This window comes from Diachasma alloeum, unplaced genomic scaffold (assembly GCF_001412515.2).
Source record: "Diachasma alloeum isolate Michigan unplaced genomic scaffold, Dall2.0 Dall_scaffold_00178, whole genome shotgun sequence".
In the NCBI taxonomy this organism is placed as follows: Eukaryota; Metazoa; Arthropoda; class Insecta; order Hymenoptera; family Braconidae; genus Diachasma; species Diachasma alloeum.
This window is the reverse complement of record NW_021680344.1, coordinates 230,734-254,014: the sequence shown is the minus strand read 5'-3', so window position 1 is coordinate 254,014 and position 23,281 is coordinate 230,734. Positions and strand designations below refer to the sequence as shown.

General features: G+C 35.3%; 3 protein-coding genes and 1 non-coding gene across 7 annotated transcripts; 2 read left to right on the top strand and 2 right to left on the bottom strand.

Moving 5' to 3' along the window:
* Nucleotides 1-532: 532 nt before the first annotated feature.
* Nucleotides 533-1,372, bottom strand: LOC107039785. The gene is made up of 3 exons (XM_015259592.2): nucleotides 1,293-1,372; nucleotides 1,004-1,231; nucleotides 533-848 (listed from the first exon to the last, which is right to left on the bottom strand). Exons 1-3 carry the CDS (start codon nucleotides 1,351-1,353, stop codon nucleotides 820-822), a joined length of 318 nt encoding a protein of 105 aa, XP_015115078.1. The 5' UTR covers nucleotides 1,354-1,372; the 3' UTR covers nucleotides 533-819.
* LOC107038260 (NAD-dependent protein deacylase Sirt4) lies at nucleotides 1,136-9,015 on the top strand. Of its 3 annotated transcripts, none has more exons than XM_029126111.1 (4): nucleotides 1,136-1,234; nucleotides 2,456-2,575; nucleotides 2,675-2,954; nucleotides 8,301-9,015. In XM_029126111.1, exons 2-4 carry the CDS (start codon nucleotides 2,458-2,460, stop codon nucleotides 8,920-8,922), a joined length of 1,020 nt encoding a protein of 339 aa, XP_028981944.1. In that variant the 5' UTR covers nucleotides 1,136-1,234; nucleotides 2,456-2,457; the 3' UTR covers nucleotides 8,923-9,015. The 3 variants fall into 3 exon arrangements, with proteins under 3 accessions (XP_028981944.1, XP_028981945.1, XP_015112749.1); XM_029126112.1 differs by lacking the exon at nucleotides 1,136-1,234 and adding an exon at nucleotides 1,528-1,540; XM_015257263.2 differs by lacking the exon at nucleotides 1,136-1,234 and adding an exon at nucleotides 1,812-1,827.
* Nucleotides 5,685-5,822, top strand: LOC114841326. Its single transcript, XR_003783093.1, has one exon. It is a non-coding gene; the product is annotated as a U11 spliceosomal RNA (small nuclear RNA).
* Nucleotides 8,964-22,143, bottom strand: LOC107039778 (acidic phospholipase A2 PA4). Of its 2 annotated transcripts, none has more exons than XM_015259571.2 (4): nucleotides 21,969-22,143; nucleotides 16,012-16,263; nucleotides 14,888-15,222; nucleotides 8,964-10,106 (listed from the first exon to the last, which is right to left on the bottom strand). In XM_015259571.2, the coding sequence occupies exons 2-4, from the start codon at nucleotides 16,261-16,263 to the stop codon at nucleotides 10,004-10,006; spliced, it is 690 nt and encodes a 229-aa protein (XP_015115057.1). In that variant the 5' UTR covers nucleotides 21,969-22,143; the 3' UTR covers nucleotides 8,964-10,003. The 2 variants fall into 2 exon arrangements, with proteins under 2 accessions (XP_015115057.1, XP_015115065.1); XM_015259579.2 differs by lacking the exon at nucleotides 21,969-22,143 and adding an exon at nucleotides 20,991-21,097.
* Nucleotides 22,144-23,281: the final 1,138 nt, after the last annotated feature.

Here is a 23,281-nt window from a genome sequence, read left to right as displayed (position 1 = left end):
TCCCCGCATTATCGAGGCTGTTTCTGACGGCCACAACGCGGCGCTGGATTACACCTGACTGACCCCCTCCATTCTCCCAACTGCCGCCATTTCTCTGCTCTGTTTTAAAGGAAACGCCAGAATAACTCGTATTGTGGGCGCGTTTCGCAATCGACGTAGTAGCAGTAGCAGTACTGCAACCCTATCTAATTTTGCTTCACTGCAGCTACGGTAGTTGATTCCGAAACGCACCCTGTATGGTTTGAAAGTGAGATTAAACTGACATAATTATGCCTACTTGTGCAGTTGCTAATTGCGCATCAGGTTATCAGTCTAATCCTAACAAATTCCATTTCTTCACGGTTCCGAAAGCGCGAAAACCGTCAAAGAGTGGGGGATAATTGTGAAAAGTGGGGAGCCGTCAGATGACTCTCCGCGCCATCTGTAATGGCTTCAATATGAGGGACACTGAAAACACTGTGTAACAGGGGGCTGACTTCATTTTACTCATAAAAATAACCACTACTCATGGAGTATTATGTACTGTATTTTACTCATAAAAATAACTACAGATGTTTATAAAAAAATGATCGAAGAGTCCGCTGTTTGCCAAACTGTAAAATTAAAGATAAATCAAATTTGAGCTTTCACATGTGAAACTGCAGTTTCCCTACCTGGTCATCAATGTATTTAAAAAAGAAAATCTGGGAGTTTGGATCATTCTCTTTTCTACTTTCTCCACCTTCATGCAATAAAATTCCTCCAAATTCACTACCTGATTCTGGGCTAAATCAGCATTTAATTTCACCTTGCCCCATTGCTGTTTCAAGTCTGTACAGCTCAACATCTCCAATCTATCAACTCGAACCCTAGATAAATCCAATATTTAAAATGCAGATTGCGTATACTCGAATATGACTGACGATCAGTAAATGTATTGGAGTAGATAAAACGATCAAAAACAAAAAAAAACACGACTTTCTTCACCGATAAATATATAGAAGTGTCGCAAAAATGTGTTTACATTTTTCACCCAAGCCAGCTGGACAAGTACATTTGCTAATTATTTTCCTCTTATTTTCCTCAAACAGAATTTTTATAGTTGTTTCGTGGTAATTATTCCAATGTGACGATTGACGACAAGCTGATACAATTTCTACGTAATTCTGTTTATAACTTTTGACACCCCAGATGAGGATGTGTTCAGCTAATAATACCTCCTCCCCTGCTTGAATTGGTCTCCTAGTATCTCCTAGTAAGTTTCCAATATCACAAAATGTCAAATTGAACTTTGGATTGATATTCATATTTACCAAAGTCCAATAATGATGGGGTAATGGGAGGCAACGATCTTAATTTCGTATAACCATACATTCCGGCGCCCAACCACCTGGTAGGTGGTTCCCCGTTAGGCTAGTTATAGAAACCCTCAGTAGAGGGCGAAAAATCGCTTTTGGGATCGCCAATAGGGTGCGTTTCGGAATCAACTACCGTAGCTGCAGTAAAGCGAAATTAGATAGGGTTACAGTACTGCTACTAAGTCGATTGCGAAACGCGCCCTGTATGTCGAATTGTGTTGCAGGGTTGCCAGATGGGGTTATTTATAGCCACATTGGCTATTTGGGACGCATTTTGGCGGGCAAATTTTTGCTCCAGGCTATAACCCGCCAAGTAGGCTATATGCTGGAGACATCATTTAAAAAAATATATAATAAACTGTAGGACTGGAGAAAGAGTTCCACTCGGAATTGTAGGTCACGAGGATCACAAGAAAATGGTTAAATGTCACGAGGGTCAAACAACAAAAAAGTCGCAAGGGGATAGTCAAATTTCACAAGGGTAGCAAAGGTATGGTCAAATTTCACGGGAGTCAAATGTCACGAGGGTCACCAAAGGGGTCACCAAAACTGTATCGCCAAATTTTTAATTTACCTGGGTCGCAAATGATAACGTGGAAAATTCAATAAAGCTTGATGATTAACTACAATTGTTTCTTCCAGCGAATAATAATATTGGTATGGTTGATCCTTGTAGTATAATTGACGTTCGTGGAATTGAACTCCTTGATACGCATGGCCCTCGTTAAATTGAACCCTCGTAACTATCTTCTCCTGAGACATCTGATCCTCGTGGAATTGAACCCTTCAGAAGCTTGACCCTCTTTAAGTTGAACCCTGCGAAATATTGCTAGCAATGTTAATATAGTTTGTATGAAAGACTAAAGAATAGAGATTTTAATATGCTATAACATTTTTTTATTTTTACTATACTGGATTTTTCACATTTCATAAGTTTTTCAAAGTTTCCTGTTTGACGTGGATGGGAATTGGTGGGGAAATGGGGCTATACCAGCGCCACGTATTGGCGGTTTGGCTCCCCAAGTATCTGGCAACCCTGTTGTGTTGTTCTGCGACTGTCAGTTCAAATGAGTGATATACCAAAAGGAGTAATCCAAGGTTATTTGTTTATTTTTAAGGGATGATTTGTGAAAAACTAGGGAAAGTGAGTAGATTATCAGCAATGAGTGGAGCTATTCACGTTTTGACGGATTTAAAGTACGATTACATGGTCCCAATGGGTTTGAGGTTACTCATTGGTGAGAAGGTTTGATAATTTCAATGAAATATTTTATGATAATATAATTTGTTGACTTGTTATATTGACTAATGATCAAATCCACGATTGTTTCGCTCAGGGCAAGGGAGAAACTATTCGCAATTGGCATTCGTTCCAAAATACGAACCCCCGAAACCAGACGACTTGACAAAGTTATCAAATTTTATTAAAAATTCTGGGAGACTCTGTGTCCTGACTGGAGCTGGAGTGTCTACGGAGAGTGGTATTCCAGACTATCGCTCTCAGGGGGTTGGATTATATGCTACAAGTAACAAGAGACCTGTTTTGTACCAGGATTTTAGAAACAAAGAACCTATCAGACGGAGGTACTGGGCAAGGAACTATATAGGATGGCCAAGGTGAGTAGGGGAGGGTGGGGCAAAACGGACACTTTCGACATTTTTTCTAATTTTCATAACTCAGGAACGAATTTATCGGTAGAGGTCAATCTAGGCTCATCACAGAGGGAAACAATTCTGTAGTGAAGTGGTAAGTTAGGATAAGTGCATTTTTTTTTTTAATTTGTCTTTGCTTTAATCGAAAATTCTCTCAAACGTGGTCAAATTTTTGTATTCTCTTGAAAAAGTTCCATTTTTGCACTTATCGTAGTTTACCACTTCGTTACAGAATTGGCCTCTCCATGGAAAAAAATATCCCTTTTCATTGAAAATTGAATGGGCTATTGACATTTTTAAAAAACTCAGAAGTGTTCATTTTTCCCTATTATCCCCTAAGATGATTTAGGAGTCAATAAACATGAACTGACCAGTATTGGAATTCGTTCAGTGATCAAACTATTTTATATATTTATTAGAAGAACTATTTTACATAATTTATATGGAAGAAATGCTCAGGGATATCCACGTATATTTTACACTGAGAGAAAAACAGCAATTCTCAAACAAGTCTTACTTGTGCCAAAAGAATCAGTTGTTAAAAGTGATCAGAAAATTATGTTTTTGTGCCAAAACTTTAATGCACTGAAGCGGGAACTTCAGGTCCAATGTTGAACTTCACGATTCTTAAGAGGCAATGGAACTGAAAATCGGAGTAGAATCTTGATTCCAAGTTTTTTCGTCGACGATTATTTAGCAAAAATCAAATTCTTACATCGTCAATAATCTTGGTATTTATAGTGTAAGAATTTGGGTTTTGCTGAATAGTCTTCAATGGTAAGTTCCATTGCCTCTTAAGATGGTCGAAAAATCTTTCCACGCACATTATAGATGTGAATTACACATGCCAAGTGTGCGCCGAGATTGAAAATTTTTATTGCAAATATAGATTTAGTCTTTTCAAAAAAAATTTATTCTCTGTGGAAGCAAGAAATGTACTTTCTAGCACTACTTCTTCGTTATTCGATGCTCCCATACACATTTTGCTCCCAGCAAATGCTCATTTTATATGAAATGAAGGATAGAAGTTTGTCGTTTTGGCTATTCAATAATCATAGACAAAAATAAATTCTTAAATGAAGTAATAATAATCATATGACAGCAATCTTATAACTTAGGCACAAAATATTTCTTGATAAACTTCCCTCTGTAAAAGATATTTTTATCCTGAAAAGGCACCGTCTTGTTTGAAAGATCCGCCTCTTGAGCCAAATATTTCGGTGTTGTCGAAAGCAGAGCAATTATTCATGTTTGAGACTTTCAAATTCGAACCAAAAAACTATTTTTGTTTCCGAATGGAAGCATTGTTATCGTTCAAATTTAAGTTTTGAATTTTTCGTGTTATATCGACCCATTATGATCCAAAAAATCCGAAAATGCACTTTTTAGACCGTGTCCGTACGTATGAGTGCGGTCAAGTTTTTCTTCAATTGTTCTCTAATGAATGGATGGAATCGCATCTTTTTCTCAAATATAGGTATTCTTAAGCCCTGTCGATCGCCGTTGATTAAAATTTAATTCATCCATTAGTTTTTTAATTTTTGAATGTTTTCGAAAATCGATTGTCCCACGATAACTAAAAAAAATGGTTTGAATTGATTGGATGATGGCTTTAAAAATTAGTTTGGAAGTCCCTTTGACCGAGTTCGAAGATGAAGGCGATAGCAATAATCGTTATTTTAATTTATTCGAAAATTTTAAAAATTTTGCATTTTTTTTAAATTAGAATTCCGAGGATATTTTTGAATATCATATTTCAATTGAATTTAATCATAGCTTAAAATGTTTGTTTTAATGCCATTAAGTCGAAGTTAAAAGATGATTACGATAGCTATATTGGTTGAATTCTAAATTCTCATGAATTTCCTTGAAAGTGAGCTTTCTGATGGTTTCTTGGAATGTGATGTTTTAAATTCGTTCAAGTATGTGTAAATGAAATTTTTCTATTAACATTTTATCGAAGGGCTGAGGGGAGAGATAGATCTGTAAAAATAATAAGAATAATGATGATTGTAACATTCAGCTAAGTTGAAAATCTGACAATATTAGGTAAAAGGAATAATCTTATTCAATTTAATAAAATGTAATAAACGAGCTATGCATGATAGATGGAAATGATGTGCAAAATAACCATTCGAAAGCATAATATTTCTAATTTATTAGCAAAAGTAACTCTATACGATACAAGATTAATAACTCTATACTCTATATAATTAGCAATAATAAAATACTCTATACAATACAAGAGCAATTTCCCACTTGTTTTGGTGATTTTCAACTAACGATTCTGTTGGCCCAAACAAGACTTGTTTGCGAACTTGTTCGTTTTTCTCTCAGTGTACAATTTGGTACAGACCATACACTATAGATTTAACCATTTTCAATCATCAAATTTGTCAATTACATTGTGTGAGAAAATTTTTAAAAAATCCTGAATATTCAGACTCATTCAAATTACAATTTGTCAGAATTATTATTTTTTTTAAACATTCTTTGTTTATAAATAAATTGAAATTCTTTAAATTGAGACAATGGAAAACATGTCACATGCACTAAACAGCCTGCATTTTCCTGGAGATCAGAACATGAATAATGTGCCCATGCGCCGTAAGATGGCAGAGAGGCGAGAAAATCTCTCGCCCGTGAAGACTGGTGTAGAAGTGATAAAGGTTCTCGCTGTGCATTGCAACGATTAAAAAGGGTACTCGCTACTTCAATAGCGTGTTGGTCCATTTTTAACATGTGATCTGCAGGGTATGGCTATCAAGACATACCCAGTACATAATTTTTGAGATGGCGAGGCTGTTAGCTGCCACTTGCACTGACGCCTCCACAATTTCAATTTAATTGAAAAATCGATTCTCAGATATTCCTGACAGGAAAATCACTGAACAAATGTGCCACTACATAATTTTTTCACATGTAATTTTCTTGTCATTTCCACGGGATTTCAACGGAGGAGTAGATTTTGTTGGAAATTCCAACTCTTGGAAAAGAACAATTTTCCATTTATTCAATTTATGCGTCACTCCTAGTTAGGTGTCACTTGCACTAGAGCCTCTTTATAAATTGAAATAACCACTCGATTTCATTGAAAATTCATTTGCTCTTGTATAAAAATCCTCATCCCCTGATGAAGTATGCAAATTGCAGTCACGCACTCTCAATCTGTTCCCTTGGCTCTTATCTCGAACTAAATGGCTCTCATTATCTCTTTCTTCTGCATTATGGTTATCCACGAACTTCTTCTAAGCCTAGTGGTTCCCTTTCCCCCATATCAAATGGATAAGGGTATATGTATACCTTTTCTAACGAGAATTTTTTTTTCATTGGATATCCTGTTTTAACTCTCACTGAACAATAACTATCTATTTCAGAAAACGTATATGACCTTTTGCTTTTAAACACGCGATATTGGAAATCCGAAAAAATTGACCTCTGCTGACGCACAAAATTTTGTCAAAAACTAACAAAACTTGAAAATTAATGTTGAAAGCGTATTGAAATGTGCAAAAAATTGGAAGTTTTTTGGAGACCTTTGAAATGATAAGAATGCCATATAAGAACCCTCAACAATATTAAATTTTTGAAGGCACAAAACTACCTCAATAATTGGCGAAAACACCCATACCAATTGTCATGCGTTATAAGAATCTACTTCATCTAAAGAATAGGAGCTGAGATATTTAACAAACATTGTAGATCCAATGGACCCATGGGTGCAAGCTAAGGGGAGACTACTATGAGTTTTAAAAGTCGTGGGATATTGGAGTAAGATTTCTCATGCGTTGAAGATCGAAAATATATGTCTAAAAACAAATAATTAGTGCAAAACAAGCAGTATAGGACTCCTATTAGAAGCCATGGGACTGTTTCTTCATGTGTTATTAGTCTTTTTTTTCTACCAATTCCATTGGTAATGAGCTTCTGAATGGATCCGTAGCAATTCCAATTTTAAAAATGAGAATTGGCAATTCCTCTTCAACTTCCCGACTTTATCTGATGGATATTATCTTTAACAAACTAATGAATATTTCATTTTTATTTTCCTTTTTTTTTCATTTATTAATTTTTTAATATTCTCACTTTTTTGGAATGTTTTCTTCAATAGCATCAATCATAAAGGGTAGTTGAGATTAATTAGCATTGCAAAAACTATTATTCTTTTATCTTTAATCCTATTCCGCGGACGCGTCACGCCTTTTTGTATTACTTTTTATTACGCTTTTCGCGACAACATTTTTAATAAACACTCATTTATTATGAAACCGACTGATATTAAACAACATGATATAAAATAGAAATCAGCATAATTTAATGTTGAATGACTTTTTTAATCATCTAGCCGCAAAAATCATCGATAAAGTGACGATATGTAATTTTTTACAAAAATGATTTTTAGATACATGGCTCTATACCATGATCTACTGGATCGACCCAAAATTTTGTACAGAAATGAGACCCGATAATACTGATTTTTAGCCTAAATTTTATGGGGTTCATTCGAACTTTTATGCGGATTACCGGACGTTAAATTCACTATGAGATGGAAAAAAAATAGAAAAACGTGAATATTTCGGAAACTTTGTATGGACGGGTATTCATATTTTGATTGATCTCGATAGGTAGCAGCAATACGAGTATTTTGAAAAAAAATTGAAATCGGACCAGTAATTTAGGAGATATTGAGCAAAACAGTTTTTTACAAAAAATTGAATATCTTCTAAACCACTTGTTCGATTTTGCCTGCTCACGAACTCATCCTGTAATATCATAAGAGCTACAATCTCACCAAACTTCAAAATCCTATCTCAATTTTTTCGGGAGTTAACGTGTATACATTAATTTTATCATAAAAATGAAAAATTCCAATTATCATCAAGCTGTCCCTAGTTTCGTAGGGATCTTATGACTTTATTTGATAGATATTATCACAAGGAATATTTTGACATAAAAAAAAATCAATTAGGTCACGTAGTTTTTGAGATATTGAGGAAAAACGATTTTTGAGAAATTGCTGTACCTCAAAAACTACTAGACCGATTGAGCTAAAACTGCGCCCAGAACTTCTCCCAAATGATAGCAATTACAAAATTTCAGATTCATAGCTACAACTTTACTCGTCTTTAAAAAAAAAATTTGCCCCCGTTGAAATAGTGTGGAATGCCTCATCTCTTTCAGATTTCCAGATGTGCATTAAAAATTAGCCCCAGAATACAAACTACTTGAACCACTTCATCACTTCGTTATTACATTGCCAATTTCCACAATAAAAATTAAGATAAATATTATATTATTTATTTCTCGTAGATTTTCAAATGTCCAACCCAACGGCACCCACAAAATCCTAAAACACCTGGAAGACCTCGGAATAGTGAATTGCATCGTAACTCAAAACGTGGACGGTCTCCACTCGAAAGCAGGCAGCAAAAACGTGATAGAGCTTCATGGCACAGCATTCAGGGTAATGTGTTTGAGTTGCGATAAAACAATTAATCGACATGACTTCCAGAAAGTTCTGGATAAGGCAAATCCATCGGTGACATTGGTCAGTAAGGCCATAAGACCGGACGGTGATGTCGAGCTCTCTGAAGAGCAAATTGAGGGCTTCATCCTACCTCCTTGTCAAAATTGCGGAGGAGTTCTTAAACCAGATATCGTTTTCTTCGGAGATAATGTTCCTCGCGTTGTCGTTGAGACTGTCCAAACATCTGTAGACAATGCAGATGCTTTACTTGTCCTTGGCACTTCTTTAACCACGTTCTCTGGTTATAGAATTATCCTGCAAGCTGTTGAAGCCAACAAACCAATTGCTATTGTAAATATCGGGGAAACTCGAGCTGATTCCTACGCAAATGTTAAGATTGAGAGTAGATGTGGCGAAGTTTTCTCAAAAGTATTTCCATCCTCCAATTTTGGGAAAGGTAGTTAATAAAAAATAAATGTAGACATCCTCGTGGAAGGAAATTTCAATTGTTCTGGAGTTAACACAATTTATCGGGAATAAATTTATTATTGATAGTTAGTTTTGTTTAGTAACAATGTGTACATTTCATTTTCCTCTACACTAATTATTCAACTATGTGATATCAATATTTAAAAATCCCTGAAAAGGCGTGAACGAAGAGTTTATCCAGCCTCAAACGTTCAACAGCGTTCTTTGATTACTATTGAATGGATTAAAGATAATACTAAGATATGCTTCAACATCGCTTTTACATAAAAACCCGTTATTATATCTAATCTTGCTGATTCTATTAGCTAGGTTGGACAATCTCAATAACTTATAGATCCATGAATTACTGTTTCATATCACATTTACCCATTGAAACTGTGCATCATTACTATATCTATATTTGCATAGAAAAGACACACGGAGACAAATTCTTTGGAAGAATTCCAGGGCTGGTACTTGAAATTTTATTGTGCCGCACATTAATTTCTCGTATTTGAATTAAAATTTTCCAGAAATTTTACTCAACAGCACTCAAATTTTTCATAGCAAATAGCTTGTGCTCTTTCTCCGATACTAGCTCTACAATTTCCCCAAAAAATTTCTCTCCGTGCAGAAGACTGATGGAAATTATCGAGCAGATTTCCCCTTGATCTAGTCAGTTTCATCGAGTAAAAAAGAATCATCTTAATGATAAAACAATAGAGACTGTGAGGATTCTACCTGAGGATCACTTAATCTAATAAAATCCTCGCACCCTCAATCTAGAAAAAAATAAAATTAATATTCCATGAAGAATAAATAATCAATTTAAAATTTAGATTGTACGAGGTCGATCCAAGAAGACTGAGCTCCGACACATAAAATCCTTTAAGATCGAGAGACGAATAAGAGCCAATTGTATAGTTAAAACAGTTCTAAATTCGAACGTTATGATAAGTCTGCCAATTTCTATTCCTGTACGTCTGTTGTCTCGAAGAAATTATCTAAAAAAACCTCGTACTGGAACTCGACTCTGGGATCACGGATTGTCGGGTCCCGTTTTGTGTTGTTTCCGAATTCACATGTTCATATTTAGAGGCATCAGAGGTACGTACTTTTCACTTGGACGAAATTGGTACTGTGAGCAGAGACGGTCCGACTCAGCCTCACCGTATCCGTTCCTGCAATTGAAGAGTTTTCTTTCATTTTATTATTCCCTGATAATTTGTTCTTTGGTAATGTGGTACGAGGGCCCGCGGAACAGAAATATCTGGGATGCGATAGGAGAGAGTGGGGCAAAATAAAACAGTCAAAAAAAACGACTGTTTGACGCAATTCAAGCAAAAAAAAATTTATTCAATTTTTTGATTTATTAACTTTTTTTTTTATTCTTGGGAGTACTGATGAGAATAATAATTTTCTATCAGTAGAGTGGGAAATTATTGAGAAGTTTTGACGAACGCTGATTTTGTCAATAGATTAATCGAAAAAAAAATGAAAAAGGAAAATCTGATGCTGAATTTCAATCGAATAATCCATTGACAAAATCTTCGCCCATTGAAACTTCTCAATAATTTTCCCTTCTACTAAATGGAAAATTATTATTTTCATCAATACTACCGAGAATAAAAAAAAGTAGACAAAAAAATTTAATAAAAAATGTTTTTTTGCTTGAATTGCGTCGGTCTTGTTTTTTAATGTTTCATTTTGTCCCACTCTTTCCTAGGTTTTGTGAAAATAGAAGCCTTTGTTTCGAGTTTTTCTGGAGTCAAATATGAGAGTTAAATATCTTGTCTCAAACATTGAGGTCGTATATTAGGTATCGAATATCACGACATGCATGTGAAGGATCAAATATTGCGAGTCAAATGTCCTGTGTATTCCTGATAACGACGATTCTTAATAAAACAAGAGTTCCAAATTTTTTAAATACAAATGATGGATTCTACCTCAGTCCAGCCCCCAATTTTTTTTTTAAATCTCAAAAAAATATGAAAAAAAAGAGTGGTTTAACACTCATTAAAAGTACTCTCTTTGAATTTTTTTCAGATTTTTTACGCATTCGTGATGGAATTAAATGGATTTGAACAAATTTGGAAGAAAAATAGATATCGAGACAAACTGACGTCCGAGAAAAAAAGTTGCAACAAAAAATATAGGTTTTTCATCTGGATTTTTAAAATAATTTTTTTATTATAGGAGAAAAGGGGTATAAAGAGTTTAAATTCTAGAATTAGCTTAAAAATTCAATTTTTACGTATTTCGCCATTTTTGTTTTTCTTAAAAAATTGAGGTAATATGATGATTCAACTTCAACGTTTATCAATGAAAATGGAAATGGGACGGGCGTAAGTCCGTTTTTCCGTTTTCCGTTTTACCGTTTTTCGGTAAAAAAAATTATCATCGCTAGTTTTTGAGTTCGTGATCAATACTCATTTCTTGGCTAAATCGATGATGTCACCCAAAGGCACAACAAAAATTTCAGATTTTTTCCTCTAATTGTTCTCGAGAAAAAGAATCACACTTGAATTTGAAAGCTTCTAACTCTCATACGGACCAGTTGGCGGGAAGAATTTGAATTTTTTTGTGACTTGGGTAACATCAAAGATTGAGCTAAAATATTAGTTAGAATCAACACCCCTTTTGTATTTGACCCATAGTCTTGGATTCTCGATGTATTTCGTCATATTTTACTTTCAATATCCAACTTTTTATATTTCTCATAGTATCAGACAAGTTACATTTGACCTTGATATTTGTCCCTTTTCATTTGAATTATTGTATTCAAGTGCTAATTTTTCCGAATTTCTGATATATGCGGTTCGCCGGCCCTCGTGGAACAAACAATACAATTTCCACTCCTTCGAATATTGTTCCTTGGACCATCCCCCTCGTATGTTTTATTACTGCAGGCAAAATTTGTTAGTACCTTTCACCTATAAAATTCACGAAGCCAAATTGGTCATGCATTAATTTTATTCTATCCCTTCACCGATCCAGAAGAGCTGGAGACAGCGAGCAAACTAAAAATGTTGAAAAGTTATTTTACATAAACGGTAGACATGTTTGTTGAGCCTCTTCCTCTGACGATCTTGCAATGTATCTATGACTAGATTTGCAAGAATCTTAAATAGTGCTATAGGTCGTGATCTCCAACTGCGAGCGGAGGCTCGCGGTATGTACCTGGGGGATCGTTCCCACTGGGATAATTCACAACTGAAACGATTGTTATTCATTCGTTTAATGTGCTGAATTGGACGAAATTACTGACGTCATGGATACCCATTACAGAAAATTACAAATATTTCTATTTTCTATGTCCACTATTTTTTAAAACGTACACTGAAGGAACAAAACATTTCCTCTAAAAAGGCTTGTGTGAATCAACACAATCGTAAGTTGAAAAATTCTTAAGAATCATAAATCTTTTGCTGAACATTCTAAGAGCATTCTGAGATGAACAATTTTTGTCGCACAAATAAATTCAGCTGTTTCAGAAAATTTGTATTGTCTCTGCAAGCAAGAAATCTCATTTCTAGCAATATCTTCTCATTATTCTATCCTACCATATGCACCTATGAAAAATAATCGAGTTATGCGAAATGAGAAATAGTAATTTTTCCTTTTTGCGATGCAATATTCAAGAATAAGAAATTATTTCTTAAAATAAAAAAAATGATATAACAATATTTTTTGCTTTATTTTACTTTGGAAGAACTATTTTCATCCTGAAGAAGCATATCTTGAGTCCAATTTTTATTTGCAAAAGGTAGGGCTATCATTCACGTTTGAAACTTTTGCGTCTTCCATTCGAACAATTACTTTTTCGAGCATTTTTTTGGTTTAACCCTTCAGAACTCGCGCTCAGCCACCGACATTCGATACTCGCGTGGTGAGCACTGCGCCGCCCGTGCTTTCAGTAACGCAGCGTTGTCACGTTCATAGGTACGCGCCGAGCGTGCGGCGAGCGGGAAATAGCAACAGCGGAATTGAAAATTTTACATCCTTCGTTACTCGCGCTGGGCGGCACGGCACCGCTTTTGCGTATGAGCCTCAACAATTTATTATTTTTCGTAGCCTTGATGGATTTTCAGCGGATAAGAACCTTGCTAATCCATTCTAAATGATTCAAGCTAGGCATTCTAATTTTTTCAATTTTTTGAAAGCTCAATTTTGCAAGAGGCAAGCGAAAATTTGAAAAAGGCGGCGCGGCGCTTATAGCGCGAGTTCTGAAGGGTTAAACACGACTTGATTCAGGACATGTATGTTTCTCGGTGTATTGAGTCATTTCTCACTCGTAAAATAGTAGATTTCGATAAGGAGTCATTCTAGGAGAAGTCAAGAATCCTGTTGTCTTGGAAATAGCGTCAGATGCCAAACATATTTTCTTTTTTTTTCCTCCGAAAAACAATTATATTTGAGACAAATTGACAATTAGTAAAAGTATCGACTTTAAGATATTGCGGTTTACAATGTCCCCCCCTTCCCCTTCAGAACGGCCGAGGGCCTTTGAATGGGTCAACGCTAGAGATGGACAGGTCAGACGTAAATCACCGAAGTTTGACCGTTTCCCGACCTTCACCGAATTTTGTATTCAAAATGACCGTCACAGTTAAACTGTGTTAGACATGGGCCAAAATGACCAAGATATAGTCTATATAGTTGCAAATTGACTGACGTTTTTTTTTCGGTCAATTTTTGTGTCATTTTTTGAGGGTTCGATCGGAAAACTTTTCAATAGAATTGAATTATTATCATTTATTAATTATTATCAATGCCCCGGTTCTGAATGATACACTGTTAGAAAAAAAATGAAATTTCATGGGCAGTTGACTAGTAATTTTCAGGACACTGCCACTGAATGCAATTTAAGGGGAAAGACAATCGTAAAATTTCAGATTTCACTGAAAATTCAATAAAACACCAAAATTTTGAGAAGCATAAAGACGAGAATTCTTCAATTTATTTGAATTTTCAATGAAAACATGAATATTCAGTGCCAAATTGCCGTGAATTTTCAAATAATTGAAAATTCAAGAATATGTTTCTCGGAATTGTCCGGTTTTCTATTAATTATCAGGGAATAATTGAACCAAAATTTACAGTTCTCATCAATTTCCCCTCGAAATTCACTATTTTCAATGACGAAAGTCCTTGAAATTTCAGTAGAACTTGAATGTGATAAAAATTTCCGAAAAGTGTATTGAAAATTTCAAAATCTTACTCCGTATGATATTTCTGCTTGAAATTTTCATTGACAAGGCTTCTAGATACTTCAAAATGAGATGTCAAATTTTTTCAACTTTCTCCGAGACTTGACTACAGTGTCATTACAAAAATGGGAAAAAGTGCAGTGTGGCGCTCATAGTGCGACCAACGGAGTGATATAGATGGAAATTAACAGTCAAACTTTATCCGGTCACGTCATGCGTATGGTCAATCGTCATCATTTTCTCTGACCATACGGTCAGATTATCGGCGCGGTAATTACCAGTCATGGCGGTGGTCAGTGACGGTCATTGACATCATTGGCTTCCGGATGGATATGTTTCGCAAACATTGCATCTTTAGGGCTATGAGCTCCGATTCTGAATCAGAGCAGATTTCGTATGCAGACTGCAATATTTTCGAAATGTCGGCGCAACGCTGAAACCAAATGCGGCATCCATCCGGAAGCCAATGATATCAACAATTTTTACGGATGCCATCTAAAAGTCCCCAGCAAAACCGGTAAATATCTGGAAATTTACCGGTAAATTGTTAGCTGGATATGCTCGCGAAGACTTCAAAACTAAGATTGACGGTCATTCTTGTCACTTACACCTCGAGTCAACACAAGTTTATTTTTTCATCGTCGTTATCATTTATTCAAATCCAGATGAAGGAAGATGGAAAAAGAGAAAAAACGAAGGAAACTCCGGGTTTTTCTGTCCTGGAGATCATAGGATGATAATAACGTTACCTTTGCCATTGTGAGCACGGACGTCTCTCCTTGAAACAGGTAACTTGAACGACGTTGAAGAAGAGAGCTCCAAGAGTATTCGCAACTTCCGTATTAAGATTTTGAAGACACCGTCGAAATTTGGCGTCACAGTCACAGTGAGATCTCGTGAAAGGTGAGTTGTTGCAGATGCCTTTGATGCATTGGTGTGGGTTGACTACAATTGGGCAATGGTCATGCTCCCGACAACAGGCGTCTTCAGCAGCGTGGTGCCCAAGTTCTTCGTAGGATTTTGCGAGTGTCCCTGGCCCACACCATTTCGTTCCAGGATAGATCAAACCACCTCCTGGCGTTTGCTTCCGAATTCAAGACGAAACATCAATTGAAACTACTAAATTTCGAAGGAAAATTTTAAGGAACTTCCGCAATAAATTTTGGGGCTATGGAGTGGGGGAAAATATTAAAGGTTGCGACAGTCCGCTGCATCCTTTGAAAAAAAAAATGAAATAACGAAAAGTTCACGGACGTATTGGAATTTCGTCGGTTGGTTTTCTTTGCACTTATTATTCATGATTAATTTTAAATAATTTTTATTCCGAAATATTATTCATCCGAATTTTTTAACAAATAAAAATTTACATGAGAAATTTGACAACCACGCATTTTTGTTCGATGCTGTTGGTATTCTTGTGTCCCGATAAAATCCTACTGCACTATAGAATCTATAGTATTGCCATATTCAGCCACTTTGTATTGTCCTACATGGGTATGCCATACATTTTCAATAATTACAAATACTCGATGTGGTGACGACTAATGAAATTGTGGGGATATGTTCCTGAAATATACACGGTTCCATTCGTGAAGCGTTTGAATTCTTATTCCATTGTCGATTATTTTTTTGTAATTTTGGAAAACGTGGTGCCATAAGACTCTGTGTTGATGATCATCAAAATATGAAAAATGTATAAATACATTTTTCATATTTTCTCCTCAACAATTTATGTGGTTCAACGTTTTGGGACTTCGGGAGAATATTTGTTATCACTCAAATAATATATTCTCAAAATTTCAGCTCTGCAGTCCATTTCCTTCTACTCCCATATACTTACTGCGGAAGTTCCTTAAGACACAATATGAGTTACCTTTGTATTTTGAGCAGCTTTACACGTCTCTTCAAGGTCTGTGACAAGATTCATCGACATCTGTCTTACTTTCTTGGGGTCAGTACCGAGTATCATCTTTTGTATCACACCACGATCAGTGTAAAGAGAGCAGAATGGCACACCAGCATTCAATTCAATCATTCTTGACATCGTATTGTCAGCAACGAGAACACTTGCCCTTGTACCTGTCAGCCAAAGTACTGACAGGGTCATGAAAATAATAGCGAACATCTGTACAGAAAAGAAAAATCTCTAGTTTTTAGTAAAATTTTTTTGAATTTCAGAACTATCTTGAACTGAAATGTAGTGAGCAACAAATCTGGAGAATAAGTATAATTTTCACAATAAAAAACATTCTTGTTTTTTATTTGACTCATGTCTATAAATTGTTTGTTATTCAAAGTATTTCGCCTGATGACTTTTAGTCATTTCGATTCCATCGATTTAGATTCCATTAATGAAAAATTCATATCCATTTATTCCAAAATTTTATCCCTTTCGTATGTTTAAGAACTCAAAGTTGCTTAATTTAGCAACCTAATGAATCTTGATTCAAGCACTTTTCACTTGGAAAATAAGAAGGCCTTCGGTACTGAATTTTAAGAATTTTTCTGCTGAACTTAAAGTAACTCTACTCTTTCGATAGGTTGCGCTACAGATTTGGATGTTTTCATTTTTTGCATTTTTCAACTAAAGTGTATGAGAAAAATTTCATAAATATCAAATTACATTTTATAAAACGGCTGAAAATTTTCTATGAGGTGTCAAAAATTTCTCCATTTTTTCACATCTAATAAAGAATCGAAAAAAACAAAACGGTCATTCAATTGAGAAAAAAATTATGATTCCAAATCTAACTGCACTCTATGAATTTATTGCACAAGTAAAGCTGCTTTAAATAACAAGTTTTGTTAGCTATTAACAGAGGGCACACGTATGAACAAATTCAATAGAAGAATGTAGCGTTTTCTCTGAGAAATTCTATCGAATTTCTATTGAAACTCGATAAGAACTTTAATTGAAGTTCTGTTAAAATTCTGTGAACAAAAATTTTTTGCTGTGCCGGTTCTACTACAAATTATTGAACTTCGCTATGAGTTTTTCAATAGATAAACTATTTTCTCTCGTATACCCTTTCGGGTTTTTACGATTTCTTCTCTTCCCACCCCCCAACCCCCTGTAACGCATTCGCCGAAGGACGAGGGAAAACCTCACTTGAGGGAAAAACCTGCCCAGGTACAGTCGTCCCTTTAACGAGACTCCCGCTCGACAGTGAAACTGTGAGATTAGAGTATTACAAATTTTCGTTCCCCAGCCGGGTATCGAACCCGGGTCGCTCACGTGCCAATCCCATACTCTAACCACACAGCCACGGCCGTCGGTTTTTTCAATAGATATTTTTCATAGAAAAAAACCTGTAGATGTTGATTTTTTAATAAGACTTTTTCGGCATAAAGTTTTCAAGTTTTTTTTCAATTTTATTATGAGCCTGACGCGGAGGGTAAAGTCGTTGCCTCACGTACGCAAGGTTCCGAGCTCAAATACCGGTCGGCTAGAATGGTGAGATCTTGACCATTTTAAAGTCTTGATCATCATCGCAATATACTCAACCGAGTCGAAGCAATGTAAAATAACAATAAAAAAAATTATGAGCAGAAAAATACAGCGGAAACAAATTGAAACATTTATGCCCAAGAATTTCCATGAAAAGATCTATTGATTTTTTACCTCAAATATCTATAAAAAATGATACGGTAACATTGCACAATTTTCAACAGGATTGGCGCAAAAAACCAATAGAATTATTTTGTAACTGCAACAGACTTCTTGGAGACTTCCAATAAAAATTTAATTTGTATAAAAACAACATTTAATTTGTATAAAAATTGAATTGAATTTCCGTTGAATTTTTTTAGAGGTGTCGCGTTGAATAAGACCACGCGAATATTTCTTAATAGTTAACAAGTCACGAATTGCCGCGATGAAACTTTCAGTTAATTGTGAAAAATAGTGTTTCTTCATAGTCCACGCTTCTTTCAAATTAGCCATGCATTAATTATTAACAAATGGAGCCTGAAACACTGGAACGAATCGGTTTGTTAACTATAAATGAATCCTCCTATACGGAGAGAAATTTTTGATAAAAATTATCCTACCGTTCTATAAAGTGTATCATGAGTCATCGTTTCCTCATTTCTATCCCGAAATTTAGTAAAAATTGATATATGATGATTAAATTTTATTCTAGAGAAATTTTATCCTGATAAAAATAAAAATTACCGTCCCAGTATAGTAAATATTACTGTACCGGTAGGGTAAAATTTACCAACCGTTCTAGAATTTTCGTTGTTATCTACATCAATTGGATCATAAATTATTGGACTGGAAGGGTAAAATTTGTTATGCGTCAGGATAAAATTTCTCTAACACAGAATAAAATTTGATCATCATATATTAATTTTTACTAAATTTCGGGATAGAAATGAAGAAACGATGACTCATGATACACTTTTATAGAACGGTCGGATAATTTTTATCAAAAATTTCTCTCCGTGTACCAGTGCCAATGCCTTTCAGAATCATAAGTTTTTTGAAGCAGTAAACTGTTTTCCTGAAAACTATAAACTTTTTTTCCCTTCGTAAATTGTCATCACGAAAATACCTGCACAAGCTATTAACAAATAGAAAATATGTCTATGTCAGGGTCAGTCATACTTTGATTAACTAATCGAGGTTTCCCCTCAGCGGACGCATTCATATATCTCCAGGCTCTTATTACAGCGGAATTATTTACGCAGCTGCATGTTCTTCAACGCTTTTTCAAAAACAATTCAATGCAATCGATCCATTTACGTTTTCCGTACACGGATAACGTGACATGAAATTCAATTTGAATTTTTTTAAATAGATTCCTTTCTTAACCATTGCCTCTTCCTTTGGATTTTTATAAATTCTGGAGATGTGCCGAGTGAATATTACAGGGTACAAAGAGAGACTGACATCCTTGAAGGATTTTTTCTTTCCTTTTGAAAACGATGGATAAATGTTTTCGAATCCCCTTCAGGGTCACGGTAATATTCGTGGCGTTGACATGGGAATACGTCTATTACGAAGGCCCCCAGACAACCGGCTATCCTTCCTCTGTCCACTTTGCAGAATCTGAAGATAACGCCCACATTTAAATTCTTCCAGTGCAAATAGAGAATTTCTCAATGCATAAAGATCTGTCAAGCACCTTGATGAAAACATTTTTCGAAAAATTTGGACGAGGTTTTTGGCGAGAACTCGGACAAAATACCTTCGAAGGAACTCTGATTAAAGAACTGATGGAATTTCAGTATTCTATGAATATATAAACAAGTCGAGAATAAGCCCCAACAGGCGGAAATCATCGATAAAATGGCGATGTGTGACTCTTTAGAAAAAAAGATTTTTGGACGAATAGCTCTATTGAATCGATCAACACAAAATTTTATACACAAGTGTGACTCGAACAACACTAATTAGTAGCCGAAATCTCAGATATTTATTCCAAGTTTTACGCCTATTCGGAACGCCACATTAACTCTCAATTGAAGAAATTAGAACAATGCGAATATCTCGAAAACTTTGTGTGAACGGGTATTCATATTTTGATTGATTTTGATAGGGGGCGGCAAGACGAGTTAAAAAAAAAATTAATCGGTCCAGTAGTTTGGAAGATATTGGACAAAAGGGTTTTTCGCAAAAAGTTGAATATCTTCTAAACCACTTATCCGATTTTGCCTACCCACAAACATATCCTGTAATACCACAAAAGCTACAATCTCACCAAATTTCAACATCCTATCTAAATTTTTTCAATAAATTCAATGTAGCCACGTAGTTTTCGAGATATTGAGGAAAAAAGATTTTTGAGAATTTTATTTAACAAATTTGTCCTTTATCTCTCCTAAAGATTTATAAACATGGAGGTGAACAACAATATTAAATACCAATGATGTGACGAAATTTCAGATTTTTAGCTTCAACTTTAGTCCTTTTCAGTGAAGATTTATAAAAATCTTCCGAAAAATTCGCACACACATCCGGACATACATTCGCACATTTTCTAAAAACATCGTATCTTTACGTTTTATGACATTCCACGTCATTTCCAGGCAAAATTCGAAAATCGTCAAAATCAACGATTACAAAATATCCATTCGGAAACAATAAAATGAGATATCAATAATTGGAATATTATTTGCATATAACGAGAATCATTTGCATATCACTTGGTAATGAAAGAAATGTACAATAACATGTGAATTTGCATTGAATAATTCACGTAAAAATCGTTCACTCACAAAGTCTTTTCCCGAATTTTTATTAAAAACATTCTGTTAAAATTCTTTGGAAACAGATCTCGGCCCGTGCTATCATTTTCCCTAGCCTCGACCTCTAGAGTTGAAAACACAGAGCAAGAAAAAATTGCAAGAAAATTGGGAGCAACCCCAGTCATATGTAGGTCAACGAGTCCTCTGCCAATTCATGTCGACAAATGCAGATAAAATGTATTGCACGTGTTTAATACGCTAGCTGACCGGCAATGTGACATTCATCGTCCTCATCAATTGATCATTAAGTGGAATTTGCGTTTTAGCTTGACGCACGTAGTCGACAACCCCTTCGCATCACCGATCCGGTGTCCTAATGAACCCAATCAGTCATACATTCAGTCATCACGTCAATAAGTAGCGAAGAAATTTGTTGAAATATATTTAGTAATAAAAATTCCCCTGAAATAGGGAAAGACCGATTCAAGGTCGTGCCACTTAATTTATGCACAATTAATGCGATTCTGTGATTCACAGTATGAGGGATACTTTTGACTGGCTTCAACTCGCCAAATGAAAGGTAAACAACAAAGAACCTCTTACGTAGGAATACGTCCAAATACAGTATAGTTAAGACACAATCCCCAGAAAATCGATTACCTTGGTTTTCAGCCCTGCAGTTTGTGGCGTATTATGATAACAGATATTATTTTTTCTCTCTCTTTCTTTCGGAGAAACGAGTGAGTTCGTACCATCGACGGGAGATCACTGTTGGATAATTTTGAAGATGTAAAAGAGCGGCACCCGGTGAGATAATTGCATCTGCGCACGCATATGGCGTTTGGGATAGCACAGTGCTGCAATGCGCAATATGGTGGAAAACCACCCCTTGGCACAACTGGGTATTTTATTGAAAGAAACATGTACTGAGATCGCAAAAATTTTCCCCTCATTATTTTTTCACTGATGACAACTGAATTCATCTTGTTTTTTTCGTGAGTTTTTGGAATGGATAAAAAATTTAATAGTTCAATTACCAAATGGTTAAAGTCATATATCATTATTAGTCTCGACATCGAGTGGTGTCAGAAGAAAATTACAAATAACTTTTTTTCGTTCTGCGAGGTCCTTATAACGTGTCTTTTGATATTTTTTCTTACTATCATTCATTATTGAAAGAATTTTATATTTAAACAATATTAAATAGCCAATTGTTTTCCAAGTGTCGAATTATTTTATATTTTATTGAGGTATTTTATTGAAAGAAACATGAGTGCTGAGATTGCGAAAATTTTCACTTCATTATTTTTTCACTGATGACAATTGAATTCATGATGTTTTCTTCGTGAGTTTTTGGATGAAAAATTTAATAGTGCAGTTGGTAAATGGTCAATGTTACAAGTCATTATTAGTCTTGACATCGAGTGATTTCAGAAGAAAATGACAAACAACTTTTTTTCGTTCTGCAAGGTCTCTTATAACACAAGTCTTTTGATATCTTTTCCTAGTATCATTCATTATTGAAAGAATTTTATATTTAAGTGAGATTGAATTGCGAATTGTTTTGCTAATATTGAATTTTTCTTATGCAACTTCTTTCACACGAAACGTTTGAGTAAACGTCACTCATCCACTTACCGTTTATTCCCAGCAATTATTGTTGTAGTGACTGAATTATCCTTCAAAAAATGGATTTCAAGTCAGACTGTAATATTGACTTTTATGTCTTGACTGACTCTTCGATGAATCTGTATTTGTTCCTCGTCGACGGTCACCAATGTACTGATCGCTGGAATGGTACGTTAGGATGCTAATATTCTACTTGGCACGATGGAACAAAAGCGTTTGTATATACTAGTGGCATGAGACCGGTGTGTATATAACTACGAATTATGGACTGTATGACATTAATCATGCTAGCTATCGTATCGCCCTAATTAGTCACTTTTGTAGGCCTATGATTTACCAATTGATCAGATCTAACGACAAAACTACCACTATGAGGATTATTTTTATAAGAAAATTCTATAATTAATTTTTTTTACTATTTTTTTTTTTAATCATTATTTTACATCGGTTTGACCCGGTTACGGTATACTGCGCCAAGCCACGGGGCTTTTTTTTACTATGAAAATTAAACTGTATTTTGCCATATCATAAACCACGATTGATCATTTTCAATAGCTTATGACGTTTGAGGGTTTGTAGGGGTTACTCAGACAACCCAAACCACAGATGAACCCTCGGGTCGCCAAGTTGACCCTTCAGCTTCCGGCTGGCTCTTGCGATTACAGCCTAAGGGGTGTCCGCTCACAATTGGTATCGTTTTATGGGAAAATAATAATTAATAATGTTCCGAAAACTGTTTAATGTCTACAAGACAATATGGTAAAATGGGTTCAGTGTACGTGCAATTAAGTTGTTCAAGTTATTACTAAGATCGAAGGATCGACTGTCCTGTTCCGCCTCTAACCGTGATCTGCCTTCGGTTTGGGGCTGCAACTCGTTGCTAACCCAAAAACGCAAATTAAGCATTCTCATGATTTTTAGAAACTAAAACAGCTATGCTGTCATTGACAATCTCCAATACAGTCAAACAGTTTTTGGACGGAAACTGGACTCACGTGTCACCGTGAGACTACTTAGATAAAGCAGAAACCATGCTGACAGAAACTGCAATTCTTTCAGTTTGGTGAACGAAAATAATGTATGAACTATGGTTTGCTTCAGAATAAAATGAGTGACGTATAGAGTGGGTCCATACGTCACGAGCTCTTCGCAAAACTGGATTGGTTTAGACGTTGGCACATCAATGAAAGATTGCAATAAAAAAATGATGAAATTAAAACCAGTGACAAATTTGATGGGATTTATGAAGCTTTAAATATCGCGCTCATAGATTTCACAGACATCTGTTTTCATGACTGAAAGTGTTGAATTTGAAGTGCTTC